The sequence below is a fragment of the Acanthopagrus latus genome, chromosome 16 (assembly GCF_904848185.1).
Source record: "Acanthopagrus latus isolate v.2019 chromosome 16, fAcaLat1.1, whole genome shotgun sequence".
In the NCBI taxonomy this organism is placed as follows: Eukaryota; Metazoa; Chordata; class Actinopteri; order Spariformes; family Sparidae; genus Acanthopagrus; species Acanthopagrus latus.
The window spans coordinates 23,319,060-23,346,715 of record NC_051054.1 but is presented as its reverse complement, the minus strand read 5'-3'; the positions used below and the strand labels follow the sequence as shown (position 1 = coordinate 23,346,715).

Sequence of the window (27,656 nt, the reverse complement as noted above, 5' to 3'; positions counted from 1 at the left end):
GCAGTGACTGGTACATCAAGTCACACACATGTTCTGCGGAAGACAGACGTGTCTTTAGCGCATGTAAATGATAATCCTGACGAAAAAATAGGAAGTAAACAGACAAGATAATGTGGCTTTAATTTTCACCCTCCTCCTCCACTGAGAAGCGCAGCCAATCAGAGGGCAGTACGCTGAAGCTGGTGGAGCCCTCCGTGTGTTCCTGTAGCTGGTATGCATTTGGTTGTGTGCATGTGTGTGAGTGTGCGTGTGTGCATGTCTGAATGCGAACAAGTTGATATCGTTTTTTTTTTGTTTGTTTGTTTTTTGTCGTTGTTGTTGTTTTTTTCTTTTCTTCAAAACATCTTTGAATTAAGCTCTGCAAGTTAGCAGGGGCTGCGGCGAGTGAGCCATCTTTCAGAGCCGCCCGACGAAAAGAAAAAAAGACTTTCCACAACAACAGAGACTGTGATGAACTCAAGTTTGCTACGTTGCAGCCTCTGAAAACAAGCCACATCTACGCAGTTTAACGAATGTCGGCGTATTATTCTGCTTTGACACCAGCTAACCTGAAGCTAGGGGCGACAGCTGCAAACCCTGCCGTTTGTTATTGTGTTGTGCAGTTTGCGGTCAAGTGATAGTGTCGCGTGCCTTCTTCTTAAATGTGTGAAGTCACCCGTGTTAGGTGATTGATGAAGTTGCGGTGAACGTCATATGAGGCATATTAATAAAGACGTAATTGTAGGTGATAAGCCATAAGCTACTCAGGCAAAAATGCTAAAGACGCTGACGAAGAAGCTAAGAAGACATTCACTCAATGAGATACATCCTTTCCACCTGAAGGTAAGTTTTACTGACTCAACTTGATATCGTAATACTGTTACACGTTATTTTATGTTTTGTCTATGCACACAACTTAACACCGTCGTTGTCAGTGCTCACTGCTCTTAAATACGCGGCAGCCTACATTAGAAGAAGAAGAAATGTCTGTGAAGAGCGTGGCTTTACTTTTGTCTTGTGACTTGTTCACTTGCAGGCCAGTTGAGAACGCAGTTTTAACACTATGGTCTCTCACAGCCTGCTGTAACCTTGCTTCAACGAGGTTATACTGAGTTCATTAACACTCTCTCCCTTTCTCTTTCTCTTTCACACACACACACACACACACACACACACACACACACACACACACACACACACACACACAGTCATACACCATGAGACCAACTGCACAGCTCCCCTGGGGAAATTGCAAGCCTGTGTGTTCTGATATAAGTCTGTGTCGTTTGTATGTTCTGCTTCTAAGCACTTCAGCCCATTCATTACCATGTTAGAAGGAATTTTTACTCATGGCTTTACAGGAGCAAGCCAGATGTTTATAAGAAGGAACTGGAGATCCAAACTACTACAGCATCACATCAGCAAACATGTGGCATGTCAATAACAACAGTCTCCCACTCACAGATGGACGGCGTTGACTCATGAGGTCAAAAGTTTGCCATTTGGGAGAGTAAATCATGAGAGTGATGTGTACATACTTTCGTCGAGTTATCTTAAGTGTAAGAGAGGATAATATGTTTATGAGTTACATTCATAGCTGTGAAACTAGTCCACATTTGTGCTTTCATCTACAGAGACAGACTATAGTTCCCTGGTGGAAATAGCTGTGTGTACACCAGTGGTAGCTACCACTGGCATATACGGCTATTTCATTTAGAATTTAGAAAAGACAAGAAAAAAAAACCCAGAAACATTTCAGTAAAAATCCTTATTGTTGGGAGCTATTACTGTCCCCACATCTACCTCTTTACCTTCTAATTTTCCACAACAGAGTCGAAGTCGAAGTGCTCCTCCATTGTTACTGCCTGCTCAGTTTGCATAATGCCTTTTTTTTTTGGTGAGGAGATGGGTGAATTGTATCCTGCATGGGTCACTAACTTACTCCATCCACAACAGTATTGTGCGTCAACCAACTGTAGTCGCATGGCAGCCATTTTGTGCCAAAGTGCCCCTGTTCAAAGGCCTGGCTGAGAGCACGGGAGGAAAGTGTGACATCCCTGTTGTCTACTTTTGTTTGTTTTGTTGCTCTGCTCAGTAGTACGGGCCCATCTGCTGAAAGGGGTTAATGAGATGGGAAAAATTAATTGTGAGTAGGTGTGGCTTACGTCCTGGCCTGATGCACAATATTTCTTTTAGCTAAGCTTTGTATCTTTAAAACTGAAACGTAAACTAACCATCTGAGGTCCCATTTTTCAAGCTGGAAAACTGTTCTTCCGACTTAAGTGCGTTTATTAGCTATTACATGTTTCAAATAAGATATCTTGTATTTTATTGCTTAGAGCATCTAAACATGTTGATAGCTGTTTGAAAGTTGAAGCTGAAGTGATTTTGTACCAGACTTGTTGCTGCACCAGTACACTCCCTTAGACTGCTAATATATTGCTTCACCTGAGTTGTTAATGCTCAACACTATTTTAACTAATCTAGGTCATTGCACATGGACAGAAACTAATGGCTACAACCCAATACTTAATGCACACTATTAGATGCCAACCAATATAACAGTTGGCCAATATTATCAGTATATATTGACCTATAACAGACATATCTGTTTTGGCATATATAATTAATAAAAAAGATCTTTGGAGTAATTCAGAATTGCTAAATTTCCACTTAAGTTATTAAAGTTTCAGTGAACAGATGCTATTTTAGACAATTATAGTAGCCAATAGTCAATTTTGACTGATGTAAATATTTGCCGATATATGAGGATTTCTTACTTTGTGATATCAGTATTGGCATCAGCCCAAATATTGAAAATATTTCAGGTTTTACAAATTACATGTGAGCAAATGTGATTTGATAGACAGTTTTCAAGCTGTTCATTTCACACATTATTCTTGCCCCACATGACTGCACTATATTTACAAGGAAATTCCCTCTGTAAAAAACAATGATTGTTAATTCAAGAATATGAACACAACAGCACACACCTTTGTTCTTTGTGCCAGATAAATCTGCCATAACTGTGGGTTTGTTAAGAACCTGACTGCTCATCTTATTTTTGGAAAGACGTATGTATTCCCCACATTCCCAAATATCGCCAATTACTTTGCTGAGAACAAAGTTATTATTACTAAGAGGAATGATGGCCAAAGCTATCATTATAAGACACAATTTGTACTGGAATGGAAACATACTTCAACTCTCCAGTATGGGTGTTGCTCCACAAATGGTGGATGCCACATTTCCCATAATTCAACTCAACAGAAGATTTTGTTAGAGACTCCTAAAATCATAAATGCCCATGTCTTTCAAACTCCACCCCTTCAGTTTCTTATGCAGGCTTTTTCATATATCTTTAGTCCTGAATGTTTATAGCCCTATGATGACGTTATTGGGGCTATTTTCTCAGACTCACATTCACAAAAGATATTTTGTAACTGTTTTACAGGATGAGTAGTTTGACTCATGATGAGTTATGGTGAGGTATGAGTCATGTGTCATATCGGTGGTGTGTCTTGTAAAAATGATTTCATATGGTTAAAAGGCTTATATTAGTGAAAACATGTAGGTTTGGTTCTTAATATGGTTGGTGGTTTCGCTGTTTTTGTGAATGTCTGCAAACCAAGACTGGGTTGCATAGTGTTCTAAGTGTCTGCTATCAGAGAGCATAATGATTTCATGTCACATGAATTTCCATGTATTACAAGTTATTCAGATAACATTTGAGTTTAAGGCTGTTGCACTGCTTGCTGGTTGAGGGCTGAATGGCCATTTTAGGATAGTTGAAAAGAGGCTAAATGTCTCTTAGGCCCTGTTACGGTACATATCCCAGGAGCTTACACTAATCAAGACTACTTACTGTACACTACACTACGAGGAAGATCCACTGAAGTGTAAGGCAAAGTGAATCAGCCATGTCAGACCCTCTCTGTGTTGTGTGTTTTCAGGAGAAGGGGAATGGAGTGTGACAATGTCCATGTCAGTGTGGAAGGACACAGCAAAGCTGATATGTGTGTGAACTGGGTGGTGTGTGTGTGTGTGTGTGTACGCTATGACATTGCCATTGATCCAGCTTAGCAAGCTGCTCAGCGATGCAAGGCACTGACAAGGATTTCATTCAACTGTTCTTGACACACAAACACACAACTCTTTGTCTGTCTTCTTACATTCGCACAAAAGCAGTTTTATTATGCTTCATTCATGCAGTCCCACTTTCACCTTGCTTATGTGTCTCAGCTCTCTGAATGATATCAAGTAGTATGAAATTACTAGAATAATTACATGATGAATATACAACAGATTTAAATGTCTGTATGTTTCACAATGGAGAAAATCTGTAAATTCATGTAAACTTGCTAAATCATAAGAATTTGTGTTTTTTTGTCTTCCTTTCACTTTTTATATGTCGTTTTCTCTGAGGGTCATGCACAGCAAATCATATGGCAGTTGATGGTCTCTATTGCATGTGGAAAGATGCAGATATGTTAGAAATTGAATCCTGTATCATATTGCATCATGTTGATATGAGATTCGTGGGTCATGTCCTAAACCTCTAAATGGAGTTCCTAAGTACTGCAGAACTTGGACAACTGGACAACAATGAACAATCTGCAATAGTGAAAAAACTGGAAATATCCTCTAGGCTAGTCTGGTGCACTACAGGCCCACATCTTCACCTCAAACATAATCTAGTCATGCAAAGTAGCAGTGGAGCCAAATTTAGTAGTCAGACAAGACAGTGGAAAACACCAGTGATTGATCGGATAAGAATATTACATAACATTTGAATGACATAGCCACAAAAGTTATTCTTTTTACAAGCTATTACAGAGAAACTTCTAGTACACTAATGTGGAAGCTGCAGTAAAGGGTCATGGGCACCACAGCATGTTTTCACTGTTCATGCACTGGTAATGACTAATAAGTGTGTGGGGAAGGGTGTGACTGTGGGTGGTCCTGATTGAAAATCTCATTGGGATGCTACATGTATACATTTTGCGTTTCTCCATAGCATGTTGTTCCTTATCTGGTAACATAAAATAGGTTGTCCTTACTTTATGTTTCTCAGTGTTCATATGGTTCTGTTGCACTGACTTGTTGCAGAAATACTCTTTGTCTTGTGTGGTGGCAGCTTACAACAGTAAATGTTCTGGAAAAATTGTGGAAAGGCAGCAGTGATGCTTAGCTGCAGGGATTATAGTATGGGGCAGCCTGTCCAGGTTGGAATGGTGCAATCCAGGCTTAACCATGGTATTACACAGCAGCGGAAAAAAAAAGAACTAGAAGTGACAAGAAATATAACAAGAGGAACTGTTTGTCCTACAGTATAAGGTATCATAAAGTCATTGTCATTAAATACCTCAAGCATTTTCACTTCCAGCTGCTGTATTTCCATCCAGCTGCTCTCTCTCTCTCTGTCTCTCTCTCTCTCTTTCTCTCTTTCTCTCTCTCTCTCTCTCATAGATCCTGCTGATTTCTAACATAGTGTGCTAACTATTCAGGTGGTGGCTAACAGTGTATCTCTCTGTCAGTGAAGTAAGGCATCACTGATAGTAGAACGCTGTTGTGTCTGCTGCTACACTGTAAAAAAAAAAAACTGTAAAAAAAAAACGAAAAAATGACTTGCTACGGCTGCCAAACAAAAACCGTAATTAATTAAACTAAAATATCCTAATTCAAATAAAGTCCAGAAACATTATTTTTACAGAAATGTTCATTAAATGCTCTGCAGAAAAGTATGTTATTTTACAGACTTTTACTATATTATTACAATCAAACACTTTGAATAAAGTGACAATGCTAACAGTTCTGCAGAAAAATACTGTTATTTTATAGATTTTCCTTAGATTATTACAATCAAACACTTTGAAAAAAGTGACAATGCTAAGAGTTCCACAGAAAAATACCGTTATTTTATAGATTTTTCCTAAATTATTATGATTAAACACTTTGAAAAAAGTGACAATGCTAAGAGTTCCACAGAAAAATACCGTTATTTTATAGATTTTTCCTAAATTATTTCGATCAAACACTTTCAATAAAGTGACAATGCTAAGAGTTCCGCAGAATGATACCCTTATTTTACGGATTTTTCCTAAATTATTACAATCAAATACTTTGAATAAAATGACAATGCTATGAGTTCTGCAGAAAAATACCATTATTTTACAGATTTTTCCTAAATTGTTACAATCAAACACTTTGAATAAAGTGACAATGCTAAGAGTTCTGCAGAAAAACACCATTATTTTACAGATTTTTCCTAAATTATTACAATCAAACACTTTGAATAAAGGGACAATGCTAAAAGTTCTGCAGAAAAATACTGTTATTTTACAGATTTTTCCTAAAATAAGATCAAACACCTTTAATATGCCTTAAAAACCACCTTCGAAAAACAGTCAAATGACTGGCAGCTACGACTGCCAAACAAAAACCCTACATATTTTCACTGTTTCAATTAAAGTAGGGTGAGGAACTTAATTACAAATGAAATACACACCACTGTTATTCTAAAACCCCTTTATTTTATGTATTGAGTTGTAAATTTACAATATCAACCAATTATTCACAAACAGTTCTTCAGAGCCCCCCAGGAGGAATTGAAAAACTAAACATTCTATTTCTCCATATGTGTATCTTCATTGTTAACAGTACTATCATCATGAGGTCATGATTTCACCTTTGAAACAGGTGGAGAGCTTTTTTTCCTGACCACTGGGGTCTCTGTACACTGTAGTTCTGATAATATTTGCTGTATTTGTGGACAAGCATTATATTCTTGATTTAGAACGCTGAATATACAGTGTACTATTAAGTAAAATCAAAACATACCACAGAAGTTCAATTAATCTGTACCATAAGAGACAATGCAACAGATGCAGTAGATAAGGAAGAATCGTCCTCCAAACTGCCAGTAATCAGCTGGAACTTGGGTGAATCTGGGAGAGTGTCTGCGCCCCCCCCAGGGTGGCGGGCCCCACCGGTTGAGAACCACTGCCTTAGCATATAACTGCATGAAAATAAGAATCGGGGAGGCTGTGGCTCAGTCTGATGGTTCAATCCCTGACTCCTGTCCACATGTTGAAGTGTTCTTTGCTCCTGATGGTTGTGAACTGACTGGTCACCTGTCAGTATCAGTGAGTGTGTGTGTGGCAATAAATTGCACATGGCCTATCACAATGCCAGACAATAACTAGAAATACCTCAAGGTGGTTGTATGCCTCTGCGCAGATGTTATTTTGAAGTTAACATTCATGTGTGTTCAGATGCATATAACATATGAAGAGAAGATTTGATTTTTTGAAAATAATGTAGTGTATATTTTCTTCAATGTTGAGAATATTACTTCATATATTTTAGTTTGTTATAAACATCCAGATTATATGCCCATTGACTCTGAGCTATCGCCAGCGTGAAGGCACGAGTTTTATTTGTGTATAATACAGGCACTTAATTAAGAATTGCATATTCAATCACATGTTGTTATCTGCCATCTACCCAAACACACACACAAATCGAAAATATTTCACACCACTGAATAAATAAATCATATCATGTGTCAATATGTGTTTGGATGTGTGTGAGAAGAGGAATGGGTATTACCTGCAGGTTGAGTGAAGGCCTGCAGTGAAGTTGTTGAAACTAACAACCCCACAGTACATCACAGCAACTCCCCGGGCACTTCTTGAGCTCATGCTGCATTTTCCCTTTTGCAAAGAAAGTGAGGACAGAGACAGGATAGGTCATGTTTATCTTTCTTCTAACTTCATTCTAATTTCATTTCATTCTAACTTGGATGTCTTGCTAGGTATTCATTAAGTTAATAAAATATCCATTAATCAAGCAGTTGCATTTTGGCTGTTAAAACAAAGTGTGAAATAGATCCATCAAGCTTATAAGGGTGGGATAGGCAGGGAACATAGACACAAAGTTCCCAGTGTTGATTTAATGTACAGTAAAATGTATATTTCATTAATTTACATTTGATTTAATGTACATTTACAGTCAGCATATAGAGAAAAACTCACCCACAAATTAATATTAACCGTACACACACACACTCACACACACAGTGTTGGGGAAGTTCACTTCCTACATGAACTAGTTTAAAGTTCAGTTCACAAATTATAAAATTAACTAGTTCAGGTCATGGTTCATAATTCAAAACTTTGAACTAAGTTCACAGTTCCAAAAATGAACTAGTTTATAGTTCAATATGTTGCTGCAAGCTATTGTAGCGTTGCGGCCCAACAATGTGGGCTAGCTAGCGGAATGACAAGTACACCGTGACTGAAGCTTTAACCGGAGAACCGGGTTTTATTCCCCTCACTTTACAGGCTAAGAACGGGGTTGGAGGAGTGCCCAAAACAACAAAGGCTGGTAGGCGAGAGCTGGCTAGCTGGCTAACTGCAGTGTGTGACCGTCTCTCTTCACAGGCGTTTTTCCCCCAAACTACCTGCCCTATCCAACTGAACTAGGGTAACTCTTTCCCCCCATGAACTTCCCATCATACCCTCCCATTACTTCTGCTGGGTCGCTACATTCCTTGCCCCTGAGGAAGAGCAAAGTCCTGAAAGCGACCTGGAAGGTGTCGGTCTCTCTGTGACTTCATTAAGTCACGATCCAACCGCAGCTGTCCACTTGTTGTAGCGGCGTTCCTTGGCACCACAGCCCCAAGAGGTGTCACCACCTCTCCGTGAGGCACACCTTGTCGCTGCCTCAGTAGAATTCTCTTGCGGTGAGGCAACCTGGTCTGTGCCCTGGGAGATGTCACAGGGAAGGCTGGTTGCTGATTTCCCTGGTATGGCACCATCCTATCCCGGTGCAGTACAACTGTGCGACATCTGGGAGCCAGTTTGACTCTGTACACTGTACCGACTCTCTCGACCACATAACAGGGCCCAACCCAGGTGCTGTCCAGCTTGGGGCAGCGGCCTTTTACCCTCTTAGGTCCATACACCCAGGCGAGATCCCCGGCCTGGAAGTCTTGCCCTTTTACATGTGTGTCATAACATCGCTTCTGATGGACCCCAGCGTGCTGTGCCTGGTGTCGGGCGAACCCGTGGGCCGAGTCCAAACAGTCCTGTAACTGTCTGGCATACTCCGGGCCAGCCATTGCATCAGGCGCGTCGGGTGGTCATCCGTAGACCAACTCTAGTGGCGTTCGAAGCTCCCTGTCCAACATCAACAATGCCAGGGTACAGCCAGTGGACTCTTGGACCGCACTGCGGCACGCCATGAGGACAAGGGGCAACTGTAGGTCTCAGTGGTGGGGCAGTGGTGAGAGCTAATTGGGTGCTTAAGGTCCGCATGAATCGCTCCACAAGCCTGTCACTTTGTGGGTGAAGTGGAGTGGTTCTCGTCTTTTGGATACCAAGCTGGCTACACATGGCAACGAATACTTGTGCTTCAAAGTTCCACTCTTGGTCTGAGTGGAACTCTGAGGGTGTTCCAAAGCGACTGAACATTCCTTGCACCAGGGCTTCCGCCATGGTTATTGCTTCTCGGTCAGGAAGGGGGTATGCCTCTGGCCACTTTGTTAAGTAGTCGATGGCGACTAGCACATACAGGTTCCCTCTGCTGGTACGGGCCCAACACATCGACTGCCACCCGGTCCATTGGGGCCCCAACACATACATACATTACATAAGGCTTGTTTCAGTTCGTGGAAGGCTGTGTCCTGTTGTGGTCCCCACTCAGGAAGTGTCTTTGTGCAGTAAGTTGAACATGTAGCCAGCGATAGTGGAGAAGCCAGCCACAAAGCGCCTGTAATAGGATGCCAGTCCTAGGAAGGATCTCAGCTGGTGGATGTTGGTGGGAGTAGGCCAGTGCCTAACAGCTGCTACCTTGCCTGTTTCTGTCATAATGCCAGCTCCACTGATCCTGTGCCCCAAGAAGGAGACTTCCTGCCGCAGAAGCTGCACTTCCCTGGGTGAAGCTTCAGGCCTGCACACCTTATCCACTCCAGTACCTCTGCCAGGCTCTCAAAGGCTGAGTCAAATGATGGCCCATGGACAAGGACATCATTCAGGTAGACGAGGCAGCACTATGGGGCTATATACACAAGGACCTTTTCCATCAACATTTCAAATGTAGCCGGGGCGTTGCACAGCCCAAATGGCATGGTGGTGAACTGCCACAAGCCACGTCCTGTGATGAAGGCCATCTTGGCTTTGTCTTCTGGGGCCATGGCCACCTGCCAGTACCCACTCTGGAGGTCTAATGAGGAGAACCATGCTGAACCAGCCACATGATGGCCGCTGGTGGATTGGCTGTGCATCCCCTGTATCGATGGCGTGCTGAACCAGATGGGTTTGTCCCACGTCATTTGGGCCAGTGGCAAAACTATGTCGATACTCATAGAGGAGGTTCCACAGTCTATCCTGCTGTTCAGAGTTAAGACCTTCACGATTCTTCTCCCAAATGTCTCGGACAATTGTAGTGGCTGCTAACCCTTCCTTGGAGAGGGAGACCACACATGCAGTCTGTATGATGACAGAGGGGTGCAATTGGTTGTGTGGATCTGATCTTGAGGTTATGGGGTCGTTGTCGGACTGTCTGCAAAAGGGGCTTCCCATTGTGGTGGATCAGGAGAACATGGCAGATCCCTCTCTGCATCACTGTTCTCACTCACCTTGTGGGTCATTTCTGAGGCATGAAGGTCATTAAGGAAGGGGATGGACGTCCCGTCCTTGAATGTTACAGTGCATGCCCTGAAGTCTAGTGTAACCCCCGCCGTACACAGAAAGTCCATCCCAAGTAGAAAGGTCTCCTTTATTTCAATGACCCAGACGGTCTGGCAGGCTGAGTAAGTCCCTATCTCAAACTGATCCTCCCACCTTCCCAGCATCGGAGCCTCCCCTCCAGTAATTGCTGTGAGTGGAACATCGGTGGCTTGGAGTTGGGCTCCAATGGGCAGAAGGTCTGGGTGAAGGAGTGATGCAGTCGAACCTGTATCCAGCAGGGCTCTGTGTGTCGGGGACGTTGGCAGCAATGTGGCCAGTGGTGAGTGAGACTGCTTTTCTTTCCGCCTTACAACTCGGCTGGCCTCCGTTGGCTTCATCCTCGGTGTTTCAGGCGGGGTATACGGGTTGAAGATGTCAGGCTTCCTCGTCCAGTGCGTGACCATCTCTCTTCACAGGCGTTTTCCCCCCAAACTGCCTGCCTGTTCCCCTCCCCTTTTCCTCTTTCACCCTGCTCCCTCCCCAATCCCAAACTGGCCTATCCAACTGAACTAGGGCAACTCCTTCCCCCCATGAATGTCCCATCATTCCCTCCCATTACTCCTGCAGGCTCGCTGCACTATTATTTTTCTAAATCATTGCCACAGCAATTATTTGATCAGTTTTAACGCTGAAGCTGCAGCTGCATATTCTGATGTTATTCTGTGATTTTATGCTTTTATCCTATGTAAGGTGACCTTGGGTGACTTGAAAGGGACAAATAAAACGTATTATTATTATTATTATTATTATTATTATTATTATTATTATTATTATTATTATTATTATTATAGAGCGCCGTTCACAAATGCCAGAATGAACGCGTTTACAATAACATTCATCAGGCAGAAATACAGTACGTTCAGTTCACGTATGATGTTCAGGCACAACACTGCGCACACACGCACGCACGCACACAAACAAACAAGACCTCTCATTTAAACCACATCCAATATTAAAATCAGGCCAACAAGCTAACTAACGTTGTCACCTGTCACTTTTTGTTTGAATTGTGCCATGAATTCACGTGATGTTTGTCCATTCAAATGCTAATTTTTAATTAGACTATACACACAATAGATTGTGTAAGTGATGTTGTCTACCTTAACACACACCAAAATCTTTAATTTTTTAAAGCCAGACAATTAATGTATTTCAGACCTGGATACAGTGGTGCAGCTCGACTGCATTCCGGTGTTGCCCAGTGGCTAGAAATCCCCAGTAGCTCAAAAGGCATTTTCCCCATAGAGCACCTTTATAAAAGAGAGGCCTGTAAAGCTGTTGACAAGTCACCTAGAACTGTAACAAAGCCAAATCTGACTCCTTCTGTTATCAAGTTTTGACCCATGGAGGTTTTATGTCAGTAAAACTTTTTTCTCAAGCCTAGAAAAGTGATTCAGAGCTCACATCATCACAATGTAAAGTCTGTTGGCAGAGCAGGAGCATGAAACTCTACTGCGCATACCCGGGCTGCTGAACTAGGAAGTAAACCTGGAACCTGGAAATTTCTCAAAACTTTTCCAAGGCTCATTGGACTGAATAGGTGCTTTTTGTTTGTTTTCACTATCTAGTCCTATTATATAAATCTGTGAGCCAGCCATACATAATAGCTATGTCCCAAATCTGAGAAACTCTTCTTGCATATAGCTTCAGTGTGGTCAGACTTGTAATTTTTACTTTTTTCATCCTTTTTCTGTACAAAAGGTGATGGACATGTTAGTGTTTGTTACCCATATTGTGTGAGATGATGTAGTTCACTGAGCAGTTTTGTGCATAATTAAATGGTATTTTACTATCTTTATGAGGACAGCGAATTTCTTTAAATCCAAATTTGCCTTTTAAATTGACAAACAGTTCGTGTGTATTCCATAGCACAATTCAAAACAGGGAGGGACTTCGCCTCTCTACATCTTCCTCTAGTTGCACAGACAATGATTGCTTTGTGGAGAAGCTTCAGCGATGAAGTCAGAAGAAGAAACAGAAATCTAAGCTGCTAACTCAGTCATTTTATATATCCTGATGAGCTCACTGAGCACTCATGCCTCTTCTTAGTACAAACATGACATTATGTGTATGAACCAGTGGCATCATTTCATTCTCAGTATCCTGCAGCAGTAACTTTTGATAGTTCAGCTGTTTCATGAAGGCTGCCCAACAATAATTCACTGGAGTGTGTACGGTGTAGCTGAAGCCCCAAGTTGGCTACTTGCCAAAATACATTTCCTTCCCACAGTTATTCCTCTGTGTATTTTTTCCTATGGTGTTCATGAAGTTATGCTGTTTAACTTAAGACTCCTTGAGAGCAGATTACTTTTTGTCTTGTACACTGGCTCTGGGCCTGTTCATTGACAAACTGTCCCACAGCACTGAAAAGCAACAAAGCTGCACTTCTATTCTAATATCTTCACCATTATCTTATCCCCGAAACATTAGCCTACATATACTGTATAGCCTTTGCTATTTAATACCCCCAAATGTAATATTCAGGCTAGACTATTTACAGTGTTTTGTTCGACCTTTTTAGGTATATCCATTCCAATGTGAGAAGTCATTAAAACATTTTTTTGTTTTTAATTTATTCATTAAGTGCTGGTACAAAAAAAGTCAGTAAACACATACCAACACATTTGTCATAATATATAAAACATATCTGTGCAGCCTTTTGTGCAAAGTAATGACACTTTTGACAACCCTAGTTAGAATTCATAAAACCTACCTGTGCTGCATATCTATATTGAAGTAAGGTACATACAGTATATGATCCTACGGAAATATTCAGCAAAGTCTTTGGTCATTTTGGGAAACCATAATATATTGGAATTCACACTTATCATGTCTGTCTTCTCTTATCGGGCTCAGAGGCCCTAGCTCCTTTTTCCTTTTTGCCGCTTTTTGAAGAGCTCCAGAGAAGAGGAGGTGTGTGCTTGCATGTGTTTGAGAGAGTAGAAGGGAGGACACTGTACGTTTGTGCGGATCTCTATGTGCCAACACACACACACACACACACACACACACACACACACGCACAAGCACAGATGGCAGCTGCTCAGCGAGGCCTCAGAGTGGTAATTACTGAGTGTGAGGCGCATTACTCAACTCTTAGCGTTGCAGTCTGCAGGGTATCTGTATTGTTGCTACTGGTGTAGACGAGGAATTGATTTTAAAGAGACAGAGGGATTCAGGCTGTGGGAACAGAATGTAGCCTGAACTTAATTTAGACAAGGCTGTGACTCATGTGGTCCAGCCATCCATACTGTATTTGAAGCAACTGTAGAAATGACCATGCCAAAATTGGTTTTAGAAAAATTTAGACAATTTTTCCAGTAGAAGGCCAAAAATAGGTGATGTCTGGTTAGTAGTCTGTTTTTATGGCCAACAAGGAAAACTGAGTCCCAAATTAGGAATTGGTTGACCCTGTTATGGCATAAATCATTAAAGTTTGCCTTTAAAAAAACAAAAAAAAACTTTAAAAAGATGAAAGGAGAATATTTTTGGAAAATTCTGCACTATAAGACATGACTTAATTAAAATACTATTGAAATCACAACATGGACAAGTGAAATATCCTACATAAAATTGGAAATTAAACATTGTGCTACAGAGGTGCCCAGCTCACAAATCATATTCTCCAGAGATAAGGCATCATGCTTGTTTGGCACGGAGCCCAGGAATAAATCACATCATCATCATCATCATTTTTGATTTTGGTAAAAATAAAATGCAATTTACCATTCCCACTAAAATCATATAGCAATTGCAATATTTTTTTGCATGTCGTTCAGACCTAATGTAAGGATTAAATGTTTCAGGTTTTACCATGTGGCAAACTTAACCTACAGTATAGGTTCAATCATTTTTCTAGATTTCCTACCATGGCAGTGGAGAGGGAGGCGAGAGTGATGACTCAGAGGGGGAGAACCAGGAGCTTGCACAAATTGACAGAGGTACTGTTTTTCTTGTAAATAGATGGTCTTCACCATCACTTATCCCACAGTATAATAAGTTCTTTCAAGTCAACAGATAAAATGCTTGTCAATAGCAATTTTTTCTCTTTCTCATAATGTCTCCACCTTCCCCTTTGACTTGATTTCCTGTTTATTGACTCCTCCAGAGAGACGGAGGAATTGTGCCCTCACCCCCTTGGCCACCAGCCAGCAGCACAACCAGGGTCCGCTCTCTCCAGCCCGATTACGACGCCTACGGCTCCTTTTAGATGCCAATCTGGATCGCCACTCCTCAGAGGAAGAGCTTGAGCGTATCAGCTGTGGTGACAACAGGAAGTGGGTGTCCGCGCTTCCCCAGTGCCACATTGATCACCACAGCAGCACCTCCAGTGATGAGGAGGTGCGGGACCTATGTGGCTGCGGGTCACCGGCTGCCTCCACCAGGCCGCTAGTCGAGTCGGGCACTTGCCTGGCTGCCTCCCCAAGCCCTGTTCTCTTCAGCTCCAGTCCACCACGTAGCCTCAAGCCTCCCTCCATGCGCTTTCAGCTGCAGGTTGTGCAGCCAGTTGCACGGCCCATCATTTTGACCCACTTTGACCAGTCAGCACCTTACAGAAAGTATCGGCACAGTTTTAATGGGGAGCCTGGGAGGCCCAGTCTGGACCTAGAGAAAATGCAACAGGTTAGTAGTCAAAACTAAAGTTAAACACACACAAGTTTTAACATCACTAAGATAGCTGACATTGTAATGGGTTGTACTAAACACATTACATTATTATTATATTTATGTAGTTGCAACTAGCTCGATACATTTAGTCTTTTCTATCATTTACACATTATTAACTCAACATACTAAAAAGCCAGTGTGCAGGATTTAGGAGGATCTATTGGCATAACTAGAATGATATTGGATATGGATAATATTCATAATTATTATTATGTTTTCATTAGTGTATAATCACCTGAAAGATGTTTTCTTTACTTAAGAATGAGCCTTTTATATTTACAGAGGAAGCAGGTCCTCCCTCAATAGTCCACCATGTTTCCCTGCTAATTATTTATCAAGATATGCTTAAAGAAGCAAAACTACAAGTACTGACTGGAAAAAAAGAGAAATTACCCATGTGAGTGGTAAACTGTTTATTCTTTCAAATAATTGGATTATTTAATGATTAATTAATGTGTGCATATTGTGGCTGATGGAGCTGGATCTTACTGGAACTACTTAATATCTGTATTGATGCATAAAGTAGCATTAAAGAAACTACTCAGGTAGATACAAGTACCTCAAATTGTCTGAAGGTACAGTACTTGCATACAGCAACTAAACACAGTTACCTTACTCCACTGTAAAAACAAAGGCCATAGTCCAGTTCTCAGGTCCCTATTGAATTGTTTATCTTGGAAACACCTTCATTTTGGAAAACGGGTTGTGGTATGGTGATGTCTTCCTCTCACAGGATGTTTTTATGTCTAAAACCCATTTCACCTTCAGCTGAACTATATTTCTTAGCAATCTCAATACAATTGTAGCGTGTGAGAAGATGTATAACTTTCCATTGAATGTTTGTATTCCACTAAAATATATTAAAAGTACCAAACAGTAGTTAAGCATTCGATTACCCCCTTAAATAACTCCAATAGTTATGTTGGGCTGAGGAATTAGTCCAAAAATACAATTACGTCCATGCAGTCTAACTGGCTACGCTACACACACACACACACACACACACACACACAGACGTGCGTCCACACTAACACGCACGCTCACACAAGCAAACAAAGTCTTCCCTTTCCATAGCCGGACGCTCGGCTCCACGGTGGTCTGGCTGGAGTGGGATGAAGGAGAGAGAGGCACGGACGGCAGATGTCCGCCCTCGTTTCTCACAAAGGCTGGCAAGCGAGGGGAAACGATGGAGGGGTGGAGGCAGAAGGAGAGGATTAAATAAACAACAGAAAAACGACAGCCACTAATGAGTCATGGAGAAGCTGGTCCACTAATCATTAAAATCCAATAGACTTGTTGGCCCACAGCGTGGATGGGAAAGGGTGTGTGTGTTAGTGTGTGTATACATTTGCAGAGAGAGAAACTGCAGGTTTCAGGGGTCCATATGTCCATGGGGCTTTTAGAGGGAAAGAACAGATGATGAGAGACAGCGCGCAGCAATGAGAGGGGTGAAGAGAAAAAAAAGAGGAAGAGTGTGTGCCTGTCCGGGAGCTGGGGTACGCGTCTATCATCCTGCCTGTCTTTTTGTGTCTGGATGTGCACATCCTCCTGTCTGTGAGTTTGTTGCTGTATCAGTGTGTATCTGTTGCCACAGTGTGAGTGTGTCTGCATGTGTGAGAGTGTGTGTGTGCACACTCAGTCAAGTGGAATGGGAGGTGCTGCAGGGAATACAATAGGGGGCCTACGGAGGTAGCAAGCAGACACAGCTCCAGTCTCCCATTAACCCTTGAGCTGGACAACTTCCATTTACCCCACCATGGTCACCATGTCATATCTTTCACATGTGCTGCTCTGGAGTTCAAACCTATGAAGGAACGATGACTGTGCTGGTCCCTTCAAAACAAACCAACAGTTATGTGCTCTGTGTGGAAAGTGGCAAAGCTTTTTCAATAGACAACAGACTCCAATTATTTTGATTGCTTCCTTCCATATGAGAAGTATTTGGTTATATATGAATTGGTTAAGAGAACTAAGGAGTGAAACCTGTGAGCAAAGTGAAATTGTTGCACAATATATCCATGTGCCAACAAACAAGGAGAGAAATCATGCTCAGATTTACTTATTCCCAGTAAATGCAGGAAATATCCTATTGTAGTTCTCAAACTCCTCTTAGGATATCACCAAACCATGACCATCAAAGGCCATTCATTGGCAAGAAAGGCTACCATGCCCCAATGTGACCAGCATTAACTTGAGCCTTAATCACACATTTGTTTACCTTCTAATTTTCTTAAAGTGTAAACCTGAGACCTATATATTCATACGTTGTGGTGTGCAAATGATTCACACAAACCAACAGTTTCTGACAACATTACAGAAATGATTACTACAGAAAGTGAACTACTTGTTAAATAATACAATCCTAATGATTTTGACAATCTAGATGAGACAACAACTCACAACTGACTCAAAGTGAAACAACCCCAGCCTGTCACTGGCACCCACAAGCACTTTTAATGGACCTAACTTTAACTGAATCGTCACAGCAGCCAGCTGATAGGATCTACTGAACCAAATCCAAAACCTTTGGTAATCATTTACACACTAAAACATGTAAATACAGGGCCAAGGTTTATTCAGGTTTACAGAATTCCCCTGTGAAGGTGGGGTAAAAAGGTCAGTGGCTTGTTTTCCTTTCCTCTCCCTCATGCTTTCAAATCCATGTCCAATTGCTCAAATGTAGCAGCACTATTGCATGTTAGCCTGATTTTCAAAAAGAATCACAGTCTGTGTGGCAGATTCTGGTCATTTGAAGATGATGTCAGACCCATAGACACAAATAGTGTAACTCCATCCCCTATGCTGGTTTACCAGTTTCCCAGTCAAGACATTGTTTTTGAAAATGTCAAGCATACGAAACAGCCATTGGCTTCTATTCATTTCATTATGGTATAAAAATCAGACATAAAACTCTTGTGATGAGTTGTCTATTATATTGAACATCATGTTTAGTTGTATTTTTGGCACTTCATGTTTGAAGATAACAGTTAGTAATGCAAATTGTTTTTTTTAAAAATCAGCTGGTGTGATGTTTCCTTGAATAGCTTCACCATCTGAAAGGAATAAATTATAAGAAACACACATTTGTTAAACATGTAACTCAATAACAGCAAAATAGATAGGACAGGTCCAACCATCAGGCACACTGACATATATTTAAATCAACCTCTCAGACACAATCTTCCATCCCCAAAACAATAATACAGATAACTTACTGATATATTTTTTCAGTGACAACAACACAGAGACAAAAAGGTTAGCTAGTTTTCAAGTCATGACCTGTTGGAGGGTGGTCAGGGTTGGTGTGCTTAGAATGAGACTGCTGCAGTCTGAGTGGTAAATGTGTTGGATGGAAAGATACAAATGACAAAATGATGTATCATGATAGTGTTGATATAATGTAAGCTCATTGAAATTTGCAAAACAAAATGGATAAACCTTTTTAAAGTGACCCAGTTTGGGAAGATTGTACAAAACTAAGAAACTATATCACATATCACAGTATGAAGAATATACAGTATGTGCGATTAATACAACTTCGAAATTCACATTTTCGGTTCAAGCAGCTTGCACCTACATGGACTGTTGTGTCATTGATAAAAAAAGAAAAGAAAAATAAGATAACGGCTGGCAGGAGGTGAGCATGAGGGCAAGTGCACAGCAGCCCTCTCCCACATCACAACAGCAGGCGTCTTGTGTTTCCATTCTTCCCTGTGCTCCCTTCCCCCTTAGAAGCTACCTCCCTGACTCAAGACAATTCAATGATTGTGTGGTCCCTCCACCCCCACGTTTTTTTTTGTTTTTTTTTGAGACTAGTGGAGCTGCGTGGACATGAAGGGGAGTGGGAGACAGGATATTGCATAAGCTTCATTGACCGACTGTTTATTTTCGTGAGACAGCTGGATTTGCCTCACTTCCTTGATCCTCCTGATTCAGTGTTAACTGCCAGCCAGTTCACAGTTCTTGTCATATCAAATAATTTTTGGATAGATTTCATTAATATTACTCAATATACAATATCCATATGAACAGAACAAGACCAATAGTCTTAACATCAAAGCAAAACTAGACCAGTCGACAAAACAAAAAAACCATACATTTAGCCCGCTCGTCAAACAAACAAGCTCAACTTAATCTCAGTATTTCATTTCCATTATATTCATATCCATTTACATTACATTTACATTTATATTTAGGGCATTAAGCAGACGCTTTTGTACAAAGCGACTTACAGTAAGTATATTTGTCACAAGAAAAAAACATACATATCACTGTCGATAATGTAAGAATGGAAAAATAGAGACAATGTTCTAGCCCTCGTCGGAGCATGTTATTTATCGAGGAATATCTATCCATTTGATTCTGACCACTTAAGCATGGCTTTATGCAGACCATTTTAATACAGTTTACAATACACAAAGTTATTTTGCACAAACAAAGTTGTACAGGCAGGCAACTTTAACGCCAGTTAATGTTCAGCTGAAGTTTTTTTTTTTTATGGAGTTGAAAACTGAATGCGCGTCATTTTTTATTCTTGTCCTTCACAGAAAATGCTGCTGAAAAAGAACTGTGGAGGGAAGACACGGACTATAAAGATCCGGGTGAGTTTCTTTTATTCGACTTTGTTTCCCACATTTGATTGTAGTATTTTCTCAGGATGAATGCAAAACCTTGTTATGTTATGTTTAAAAACCCTGTTTATTGCTGTCACTAAGATAACTTGGTCATACAAGTGCCTTTAATTATATATACACACATGCACTTGCATCCACAGCCTCTTTTTTAATGTAAATCCATAATAGGCAGTCTAGATCAGGGTGTCCATTACAGCAGTGATAAGGTTGCAAGATTGCTCGGCCCCCATTAACAGCCAGGCCTGTCTTGTCGCCAACACCTTGATGTCCATCCAACTGCATACTGGGACAGCATCTGGCAACAGCGTTTGTTCCCATGCCCTGCTTCCAAACAGAGACGTGCATGAGACGTCTGAAAATCTGTTATCACTGTCAGATTCCTTCTGCAAACACTGTTTACTGCAGTGATACTTGGAAGTAAGAAACAAGGAGGAAAATGGGCTGTTTTCTTTTTCAATTTTTTAGGTTTGTTTGATCGCTTGATCTTATTCAACAACCTTTAATGAGCTTTCCACTTGTCTTATTAGTGGTCTTAAATGGGCACATTGCCTTTGTAAAGACAAAGGTATTTCCCAGGTTGGTGTCCCAACCAATCTTCCAGTAAAATTGGTTTCCCAAACACTGCCTCCAGTAATCATCCACCAACTCAGCACTGCTACTGTGTATGGGCTGATTTTGTTTGAACTGAGTAGGGACAGCGTGTTGGACAGTCGATTGGAACAAGCCTGGGCATCTTGGCACAGAGCTGGGTACTCCAGAAGGATGCACAGTGTGGTGAGAAAAGTGACGTTATTATCACGTTGTGTGGGATAGTGTCAATGGAACCTTGTCGCACACTTGTTTATGTATGCACACTTATACCAACTGTAACAGCACCTGGGTTGCTCTGATCATCCATATAGGCATGTATCATCAGTACAAAATATATATTTATATATATATATATATATATATATATATATATATATATATATATATATATATATATATATATATATATATATATATAATATGAAACATTTTTGACAGTGGTTTGGGAAGAACAAGTGAGTGGTGATAAGAGATGGAGCTGAGGAGGAGGAGGAGGAGGTGGAGTGTTGTGCGGTTCCCTTGTGGTGTATTTCCAGGGATGAAGTCATTTTCCATTTTTAGCATGGCCGGCTGCTATCTGTTTAGCTCCACTGATACATAGAGATATTGCTCATTATTCTCTGTTCTCGCTGGCGTCGTTGTGTTGTGTTGTTGTCCCTGTCAGTGACGTCTGTGGGCACTGGGTATGTCCCAGTTCATAGATTTTTCTTGAAGTGAGTACACAGGGAGTCTTTGGATTGCTCGTGTTGACTCTGTCTACACTTTGTGCCACTACGCACTGTGATCCACCCCATCTCTCTGTCTTTTCTCTCTTTTTCTATACTTCTTTACCTTTTTGTCTGTCAACCCTGGGTTTCCTGGCTGGGATCCAGAAGAGACACTGTATCTGGATGGGGCCCCTGCTTTGCGACTGGTTTCAAGCGTTCAAGCATGGGGGTTGTTATAGGAGTCGAGGAGGTTGGTGGTGGTGGGTTGTGTGTGTGTTTTAAGGAGGGGGGTCATGTGGAAGGAGTAGGAAAACACAGATTTAGCTGCTGATGTTGCTGCTGCTGAGGCCTTCCCCTCTAGGGAAGTTGGAGTTGAATAGGAGAGTGGGGCTATGAGGGCTTCCCAGGCTACAGCAGGCAAGAGTGATGGCATCTGGTTTCAACCACCATAATGAATGGGCAGCGAGGATGATGAAGATTGATTGAGTGGAGAGAAATGATGCAGATATGGAGAGTGGAGGCAAAAATACATGGAGGGAAAATGTACTGCAAACCCATTTGTTTTTTATTAATGAGACATGTTTGTAACATCACCTCATGCATAGGCTCTAGTTCAGGACTCCTGTGAACACTTGGACCCCTGGTCCAATTCCCAGTGTGGAAACTTTTCATATGTGCAGTTTGCAGCCTAAATGAATGACTGAAGTTAATAGCCAAAGTAGCACATCATTTTTTTTAACTGATCAGAAATCAGATTTAAAGTTACACTGATTAGTATAAATGCTGGTGATGAGATCTAATCCTAAAACCTGGAAATCTGTTGCCATTTTTGGAACTTCTGATTCCCTCACCTCAGTTACTGGGTTTTCAGGAGAACGCTTAAATAAAGTCGTGGTGAAGACAGTAAGACAGGCTTAAGAGATTTTCATATTTTGTTGTACAACATGAAATACATCAGTAAATACCCCACACATAACTTACAGAGCTATTACATGTCTTAAAAGTGGCTAAATGACACATGAAACGTCATCTACTCACTAGTCTTTCTTTACAGGTGACTTTAGTTTTAAGTATACAGTAAGTATGTATTATATAGTTTAGTAAGACCCTTGAAATCCAATTCAGTTGAAAAGTCCCATACGCTTTTTGTTGAAGGAACCAGGGAAAGGCTAATTTCTGGGTTAGCCCACAAAAATACGTTCTCCCTTAAACACTTTATACATGCATGTAAATATATTTGTAATCTACATTTACTTGTACTTTTGATACTTCAGTACAATTATTCCTTTTGATACTAAGGTTAATTTGCTATCAGATACTTCAAGATTTTTATCAAGTATTATTTGTACAATGACACTAACTTTTATCAAAGTAATATTTTAACACCATATCTTAAAATTTTATGTATGACTGTTTGGTTATTTTACATCCCTACCTGTTCAGCTCCAGGACACTATGTCATAAAAGAACCCATTTCTCTGTTTTTTGCACTAACTGGAAAATTTCACATACCCATATATATTATTATTCAACAACATACTGCCACACTGCTTACAGTTACACTGTTAACAGTGTAAAACATTATTTACTGTATATACAATGTATGAGTCTATTTTTATTTCTTACTTTTCATTGTATTGTTTATTCTTTTACTGTTACTATTGGTTATTACAATACCAGTGGCCATACTGCTTACAATTACACTGTAGACAGGGTTGGCTGCTGTAATTAAGAAATTCCCATGTTTGTGGGACAAATAAAGGAAATTCTGTTTTTGATTCTGACAACTGAGATCTCACTAGCTCAGCATTCTGTACAACATAGAACCTTTAACTTTTAGGGCCTGTACTTTTTTTGACCCCCTGGACTCCAAATGCCCATCACACTGCAGATGTGACCACAGGACTACTCTGTGGGGAAGGCTAACGTGGACAGGGAGCCATCCTGATCTACAACTCTCTCACACAATTGGATTGACTCGAGCTACCACATGGAGAACATCTCAACACTGAACATCCATCAAGTTTACTTGAACTTCTTGAGCTATGATTTGTTTTTCCACCCCTCAGATTTTACCTATATTAACACTGGTAGATAAAACAACTCTAAGTGGTTTTGGGAATAGTTGCCTTGTTACTGTAGCTCAGTTGTCAGTACTGAATCCCTTAAGATGTTGGCTGAAGTCATAGCAACACCTGTAGTCTCACATGCACCATTAATGGGGCCTTATTTTATATGCGCTGATGTCACTAGGTACTTTTCCAGCAGCAGTGGGCACTTTCTCATCATCTCAGTGAAATCAGTCGCTTACAGGATTGCATCAATCTCGTTTATCGGAGAGGTGTTCGTTAATGGTTGAAAGTGGGAATATACAGCTCTCCATATACACACACCCTCAAGTTTTCCCTATGGGATCGGCTCATAATTACTGTGTTCTCAGGGTCTTAATCTTTCTAAGTCCACCTTCTAAGAAACCTCACTCCCCCTCAGCAGGCTCTGGAGAAAGTGCTGCCTCACTGCCAAATACAACAAAGTCATTTCCTGTCGTTTCCTGTAGGGAGGAAAATGACCAGGGCTAATTTTAGATAGAGGGCTTGTAGAGCCACGAGAAGCGAGGTTCTACTCTGAAAGGGGTGTGGGGGGGGAGTAAATGAACAAGATCAGTGTGAAAATGTTGAAACAAAGCACAGTAATTTTCCCACCACTGCTAGTTTTTTTTCCAGCACTATCACACAGTAGGGCTGCACAATGTATCAACTGTATAGCGTCTTGGATTTTTAATATTGTTATGGTGTATAATGGCATAAGTATAGGTACAACATGGTACAAATGGTACAGTACAAATCCATGTTGGCTGTCAGTGAGCAGCATAGTCCTCCTATGTGTTTGATAACACTAAAATAAGCAGCCATGCAATCCATTCTGGTATTGCTGTGTTTTGTTTTGAGAGATGGGGTGTCGCAGTCCCCACTCTGCAGTTTTCATAAAGTTGACGTCTAGGTCTCAACTGACTGCTGTTAAGTTAAAATGAAGACAGATTTAAATGCATGTCTTATTACCGTTTTTACCTAGCATTTATGAGGAGAAAATACTGAGAAATAAATAATGTATATTAAAATACAGCCTAAGAATATTATTTTAAGGCCATATTTCCCCACTGTATGACACAGCTACACATTTCTGCTGTTAAGGGGAAAAAACTGCAGTTGCTACTGACATGAAGTGACATACTGTAACTGACCAATAATACCATAACTAACAGGCAGCAGGTAATCCTTGCCATTTCCAAACCCATAAAGCTTGAAAGCTGGATTAACCCAAACACCTACGTGTGACAGGCCTGTCACTCACCGCCTCACTGACCACTTCTCTCTTTCTGTGTTCCCAGAATCTGACCAGCAGTCGCCCTCCGCCCAGGTACACCTATGACCCATCCATCTTCGCCTTCCGCTCCTTGAGCACAGTGCCCCCCTGCAGCCCCCTGACCCCGTCTGAAGATCCTCCCTGCTCATAAGAATAGGAATTCATTCCCAGACAGCTGCTTTTTTTTGTGGCTTCTGCAGCGAGACCACGGAGTGACTGCTCTGAAACTGACTGCTAAAAAGACATTTGTTTGATGGTCGAATTATTGCACACTCAGGTAATCCCACCCTCTAACGCTGTCACTTTGATTACTTTTCTCCACATGAAATCAACAGAAACATGTGGAGAATAAAATGGCCTCAATACAACACGTTCAAGGAAACTTCAGGCTTGGCTTACATCTGTGAAAAGATCCTGTGATTGGAGAGAAACTGATCAAGAAACAAACATGGACTGCGGACCAGAGGTGGTACAAAGGGACAGGGCCAACCATTTTAAAACCTGGATCTATTTCTGGGTTGGATCAATATTCAAGGGGAATAATGCATGTAAGACAATCAAATGGTTCCAAGGTTTCTTCCTTTGATGTCATTCCTGGACATCTTGTAAGATTCTTATTAACGTTATACACTAAACACAGCAAGCTGAGTCATCTGATATCTTGTTACTGTTGAGATGAACATAAACAGTGGTCACATTTGTCTGTCTGAAAAACTACTTCTTTGGATGTGTCATTGAATATGACGGTCATGATCAGCTATAACAAACATGTATGACATGTATGTAGGTGAATAGTTGACCTTTTGATGATGTAAGTTTCTTAATGAATTTGTCACTTTTAGTCCAGGTCAAATTTAAATACTTGTATCCTCTTTACTTGCATGAATTCCGCTGTTTTGCAGAAAGAGAGGTATGTGGAAGGAAGTATGACAATAGTTTGCTGCGCATTTGGCAAGTGTAACTGGTGCTATGTTAAGCATAGCCCTCTTGTAGTGTGCCATTTTATTTTATTTTTTCCAATATTGTACCTCATTACTTTCTAGGTAGAAGAGGACCGCTGGTATATCCAAGACATCCCAGTGTTTTCTTAAGATCTCTTAATGCCTTGAAATAACATTCCTGTTCCATTGAATGAAACTTGAGGTAGTTCTCAGCCCCTGAAATGAGCTCATCAATTGATTCCACACAATGTCACCACTGTAACTAATATTTCGCCGAAGTGAATGTAACATTGTGACATGTTTGTGTCCATTGTTGCGCAAAATTAATAAATGCCCTGTGGCCTCTTGTTTAGGAGATGATTTTTTTTTTAATTCAGTATATGATATATATTATTATTGACAGTGGTCTCCAATTAGCGTCTTTCTGATTACCAGGATTAGTAACACCTCTGATAGAGCCAAAACGGCTGTAACTGGCACCAGTGAGTCAATCAATCTATGCATGACTTAGAAACCACATAGTTTGTTGAATGGAAACAGGACCCCTATTACTTCCAGCAGCATCCTGTACACCTGTATGCAACTTAAGACATGGTATCAGATTGGTAAAAGGTATCAGACGATACACAAAGTTCAGGTGTAAGTACTGAGAAAGAAATAATGGTTTATCAGATCATCTCTACTCACAAACACCATCATCAAGATATTTTTCTTTGCAAAGGAACACTGAAGGTGCTCTGTTGACATGTAGGTACCCCTACTAAGACAATTTACATTGATTTAAAAAAAAAAATTCACACACGTATGTCACAGACACTTAAAGTATTTTAGGCATGTGATTGAGGCATGTGAATCTATGAATCTATGAATCTATGTTAAAACAGCTACTAAATCCCCCATCCAGTGCTGCTCACAGGCTGTCAGTCTTACAATTACTAGGCCTAAAAAGTCACAAATTACTCTTACATTTGAAGGTTGTATATGCCACAAACATTTTATCTAATTTAATTTTTCATTTTCTTTTCTGGGATAATGTGTTCAGCCCTTCTACAAGAAAGTCTTCACATCTGATATTACAAATGATACTTACTGGATACTGGACTTTCACAGCAAAACAGAAATACCCCCATATAGAACGGCTCTGCTGTAAGTCTCAAGAGCAAAAACCAAACAAAAAATTACAACCTCGAAGACACAATGCTCATGTAAGACAGGATGCCTGCTGGGGGATCTACTTCAGTTGTTCAGGAGAATGCTACAAGATGTTTTTCTGCGAAGCTCCAGAAATGTTTTGTGGACCTTAAACTTTCATCTGACTTTCTATCAACATTAGTTGATGGGTGAGTAGGTAGTGCCTGAATTAAACTTGAACTTGTTAAAAAATGTAAACTAATGACTAATAACCATATTCCAACATTAAAACCTACCTACTCGGAGTATACTACTTAGCTTCATACTTAACTGCAATGTTAGAATAAGAAAAAAATATGCCCTAAAAGCGGTCTTTAATTTGCATAAAATGGTCTTGATCAGCATCACATTTAAGTGTCTGCTACCTGTAGCCACCCTGTGCATCTTCAGAGCTGAACTAATCTGAGTGACAGAGTGTACAGGCTTATGTTTTATCATTGGAACATCATCTGGAGAATTTGCCAGGTGGAGAGACAGAGGACTCCTCTCATGTGTTTGGGGGGGATGCTTTCCATCACTGATTAGTAGGTCACAGCACAGAACATCTCGGCAAAGATCTAGAGCCAAGACTACAAGCCTCTTTGTGCCAGATCATACCCTGAGAAACGCTCTTTGTGTGTGTGAGAGGGCATGAAAGAGTCGGAAAGAAACTCTGACGTCAAAGCTGGGCGCTGGGTGTGAAGAAGGCCCAGACGTGAACACCAGAGAGGATGGATTTGGGGAAGAGTGAAAATAACAGTGTGAATGTGAAGTGTGTAAAAAGCTCAGAGCAACTCCTGAGTTATGTACAGACAATTTTATTACACATTTATATAACAAAATACAGTTTACATTTCTTTACTTTGTGTT

General features: G+C 40.8%; 1 protein-coding gene across 1 annotated transcript; it reads left to right on the top strand.

Annotated features, from left to right (window-relative positions):
- Window positions 1-187: 187 nt before the first annotated feature.
- Window positions 188-25,971, top strand: si:dkey-16j16.4. The gene is made up of 5 exons (XM_037071081.1): window positions 188-822; window positions 14,572-14,653; window positions 14,821-15,335; window positions 19,928-19,981; window positions 24,701-25,971. Exons 1-5 carry the CDS (start codon window positions 754-756, stop codon window positions 24,824-24,826), a joined length of 846 nt encoding a protein of 281 aa, XP_036926976.1. The 5' UTR covers window positions 188-753; the 3' UTR covers window positions 24,827-25,971.
- Window positions 25,972-27,656: the final 1,685 nt, after the last annotated feature.

Coding starts and splice junctions, on each gene's coding strand:
- si:dkey-16j16.4 (XM_037071081.1), top strand. CDS start 754: ATGCTAAAGACGCTGACGAAGAAGCTAAGAAGACATTCACTCAATGAG. Junction 14,654..14,820: donor GCTTGCACAAATTGACAGAG/GTACTGTTTTTC, acceptor TGACTCCTCCAG/AGAGACGGAGGAATTGTGCC. Junction 19,982..24,700: donor CACGGACTATAAAGATCCGG/GTGAGTTTCTTT, acceptor CTGTGTTCCCAG/AATCTGACCAGCAGTCGCCC.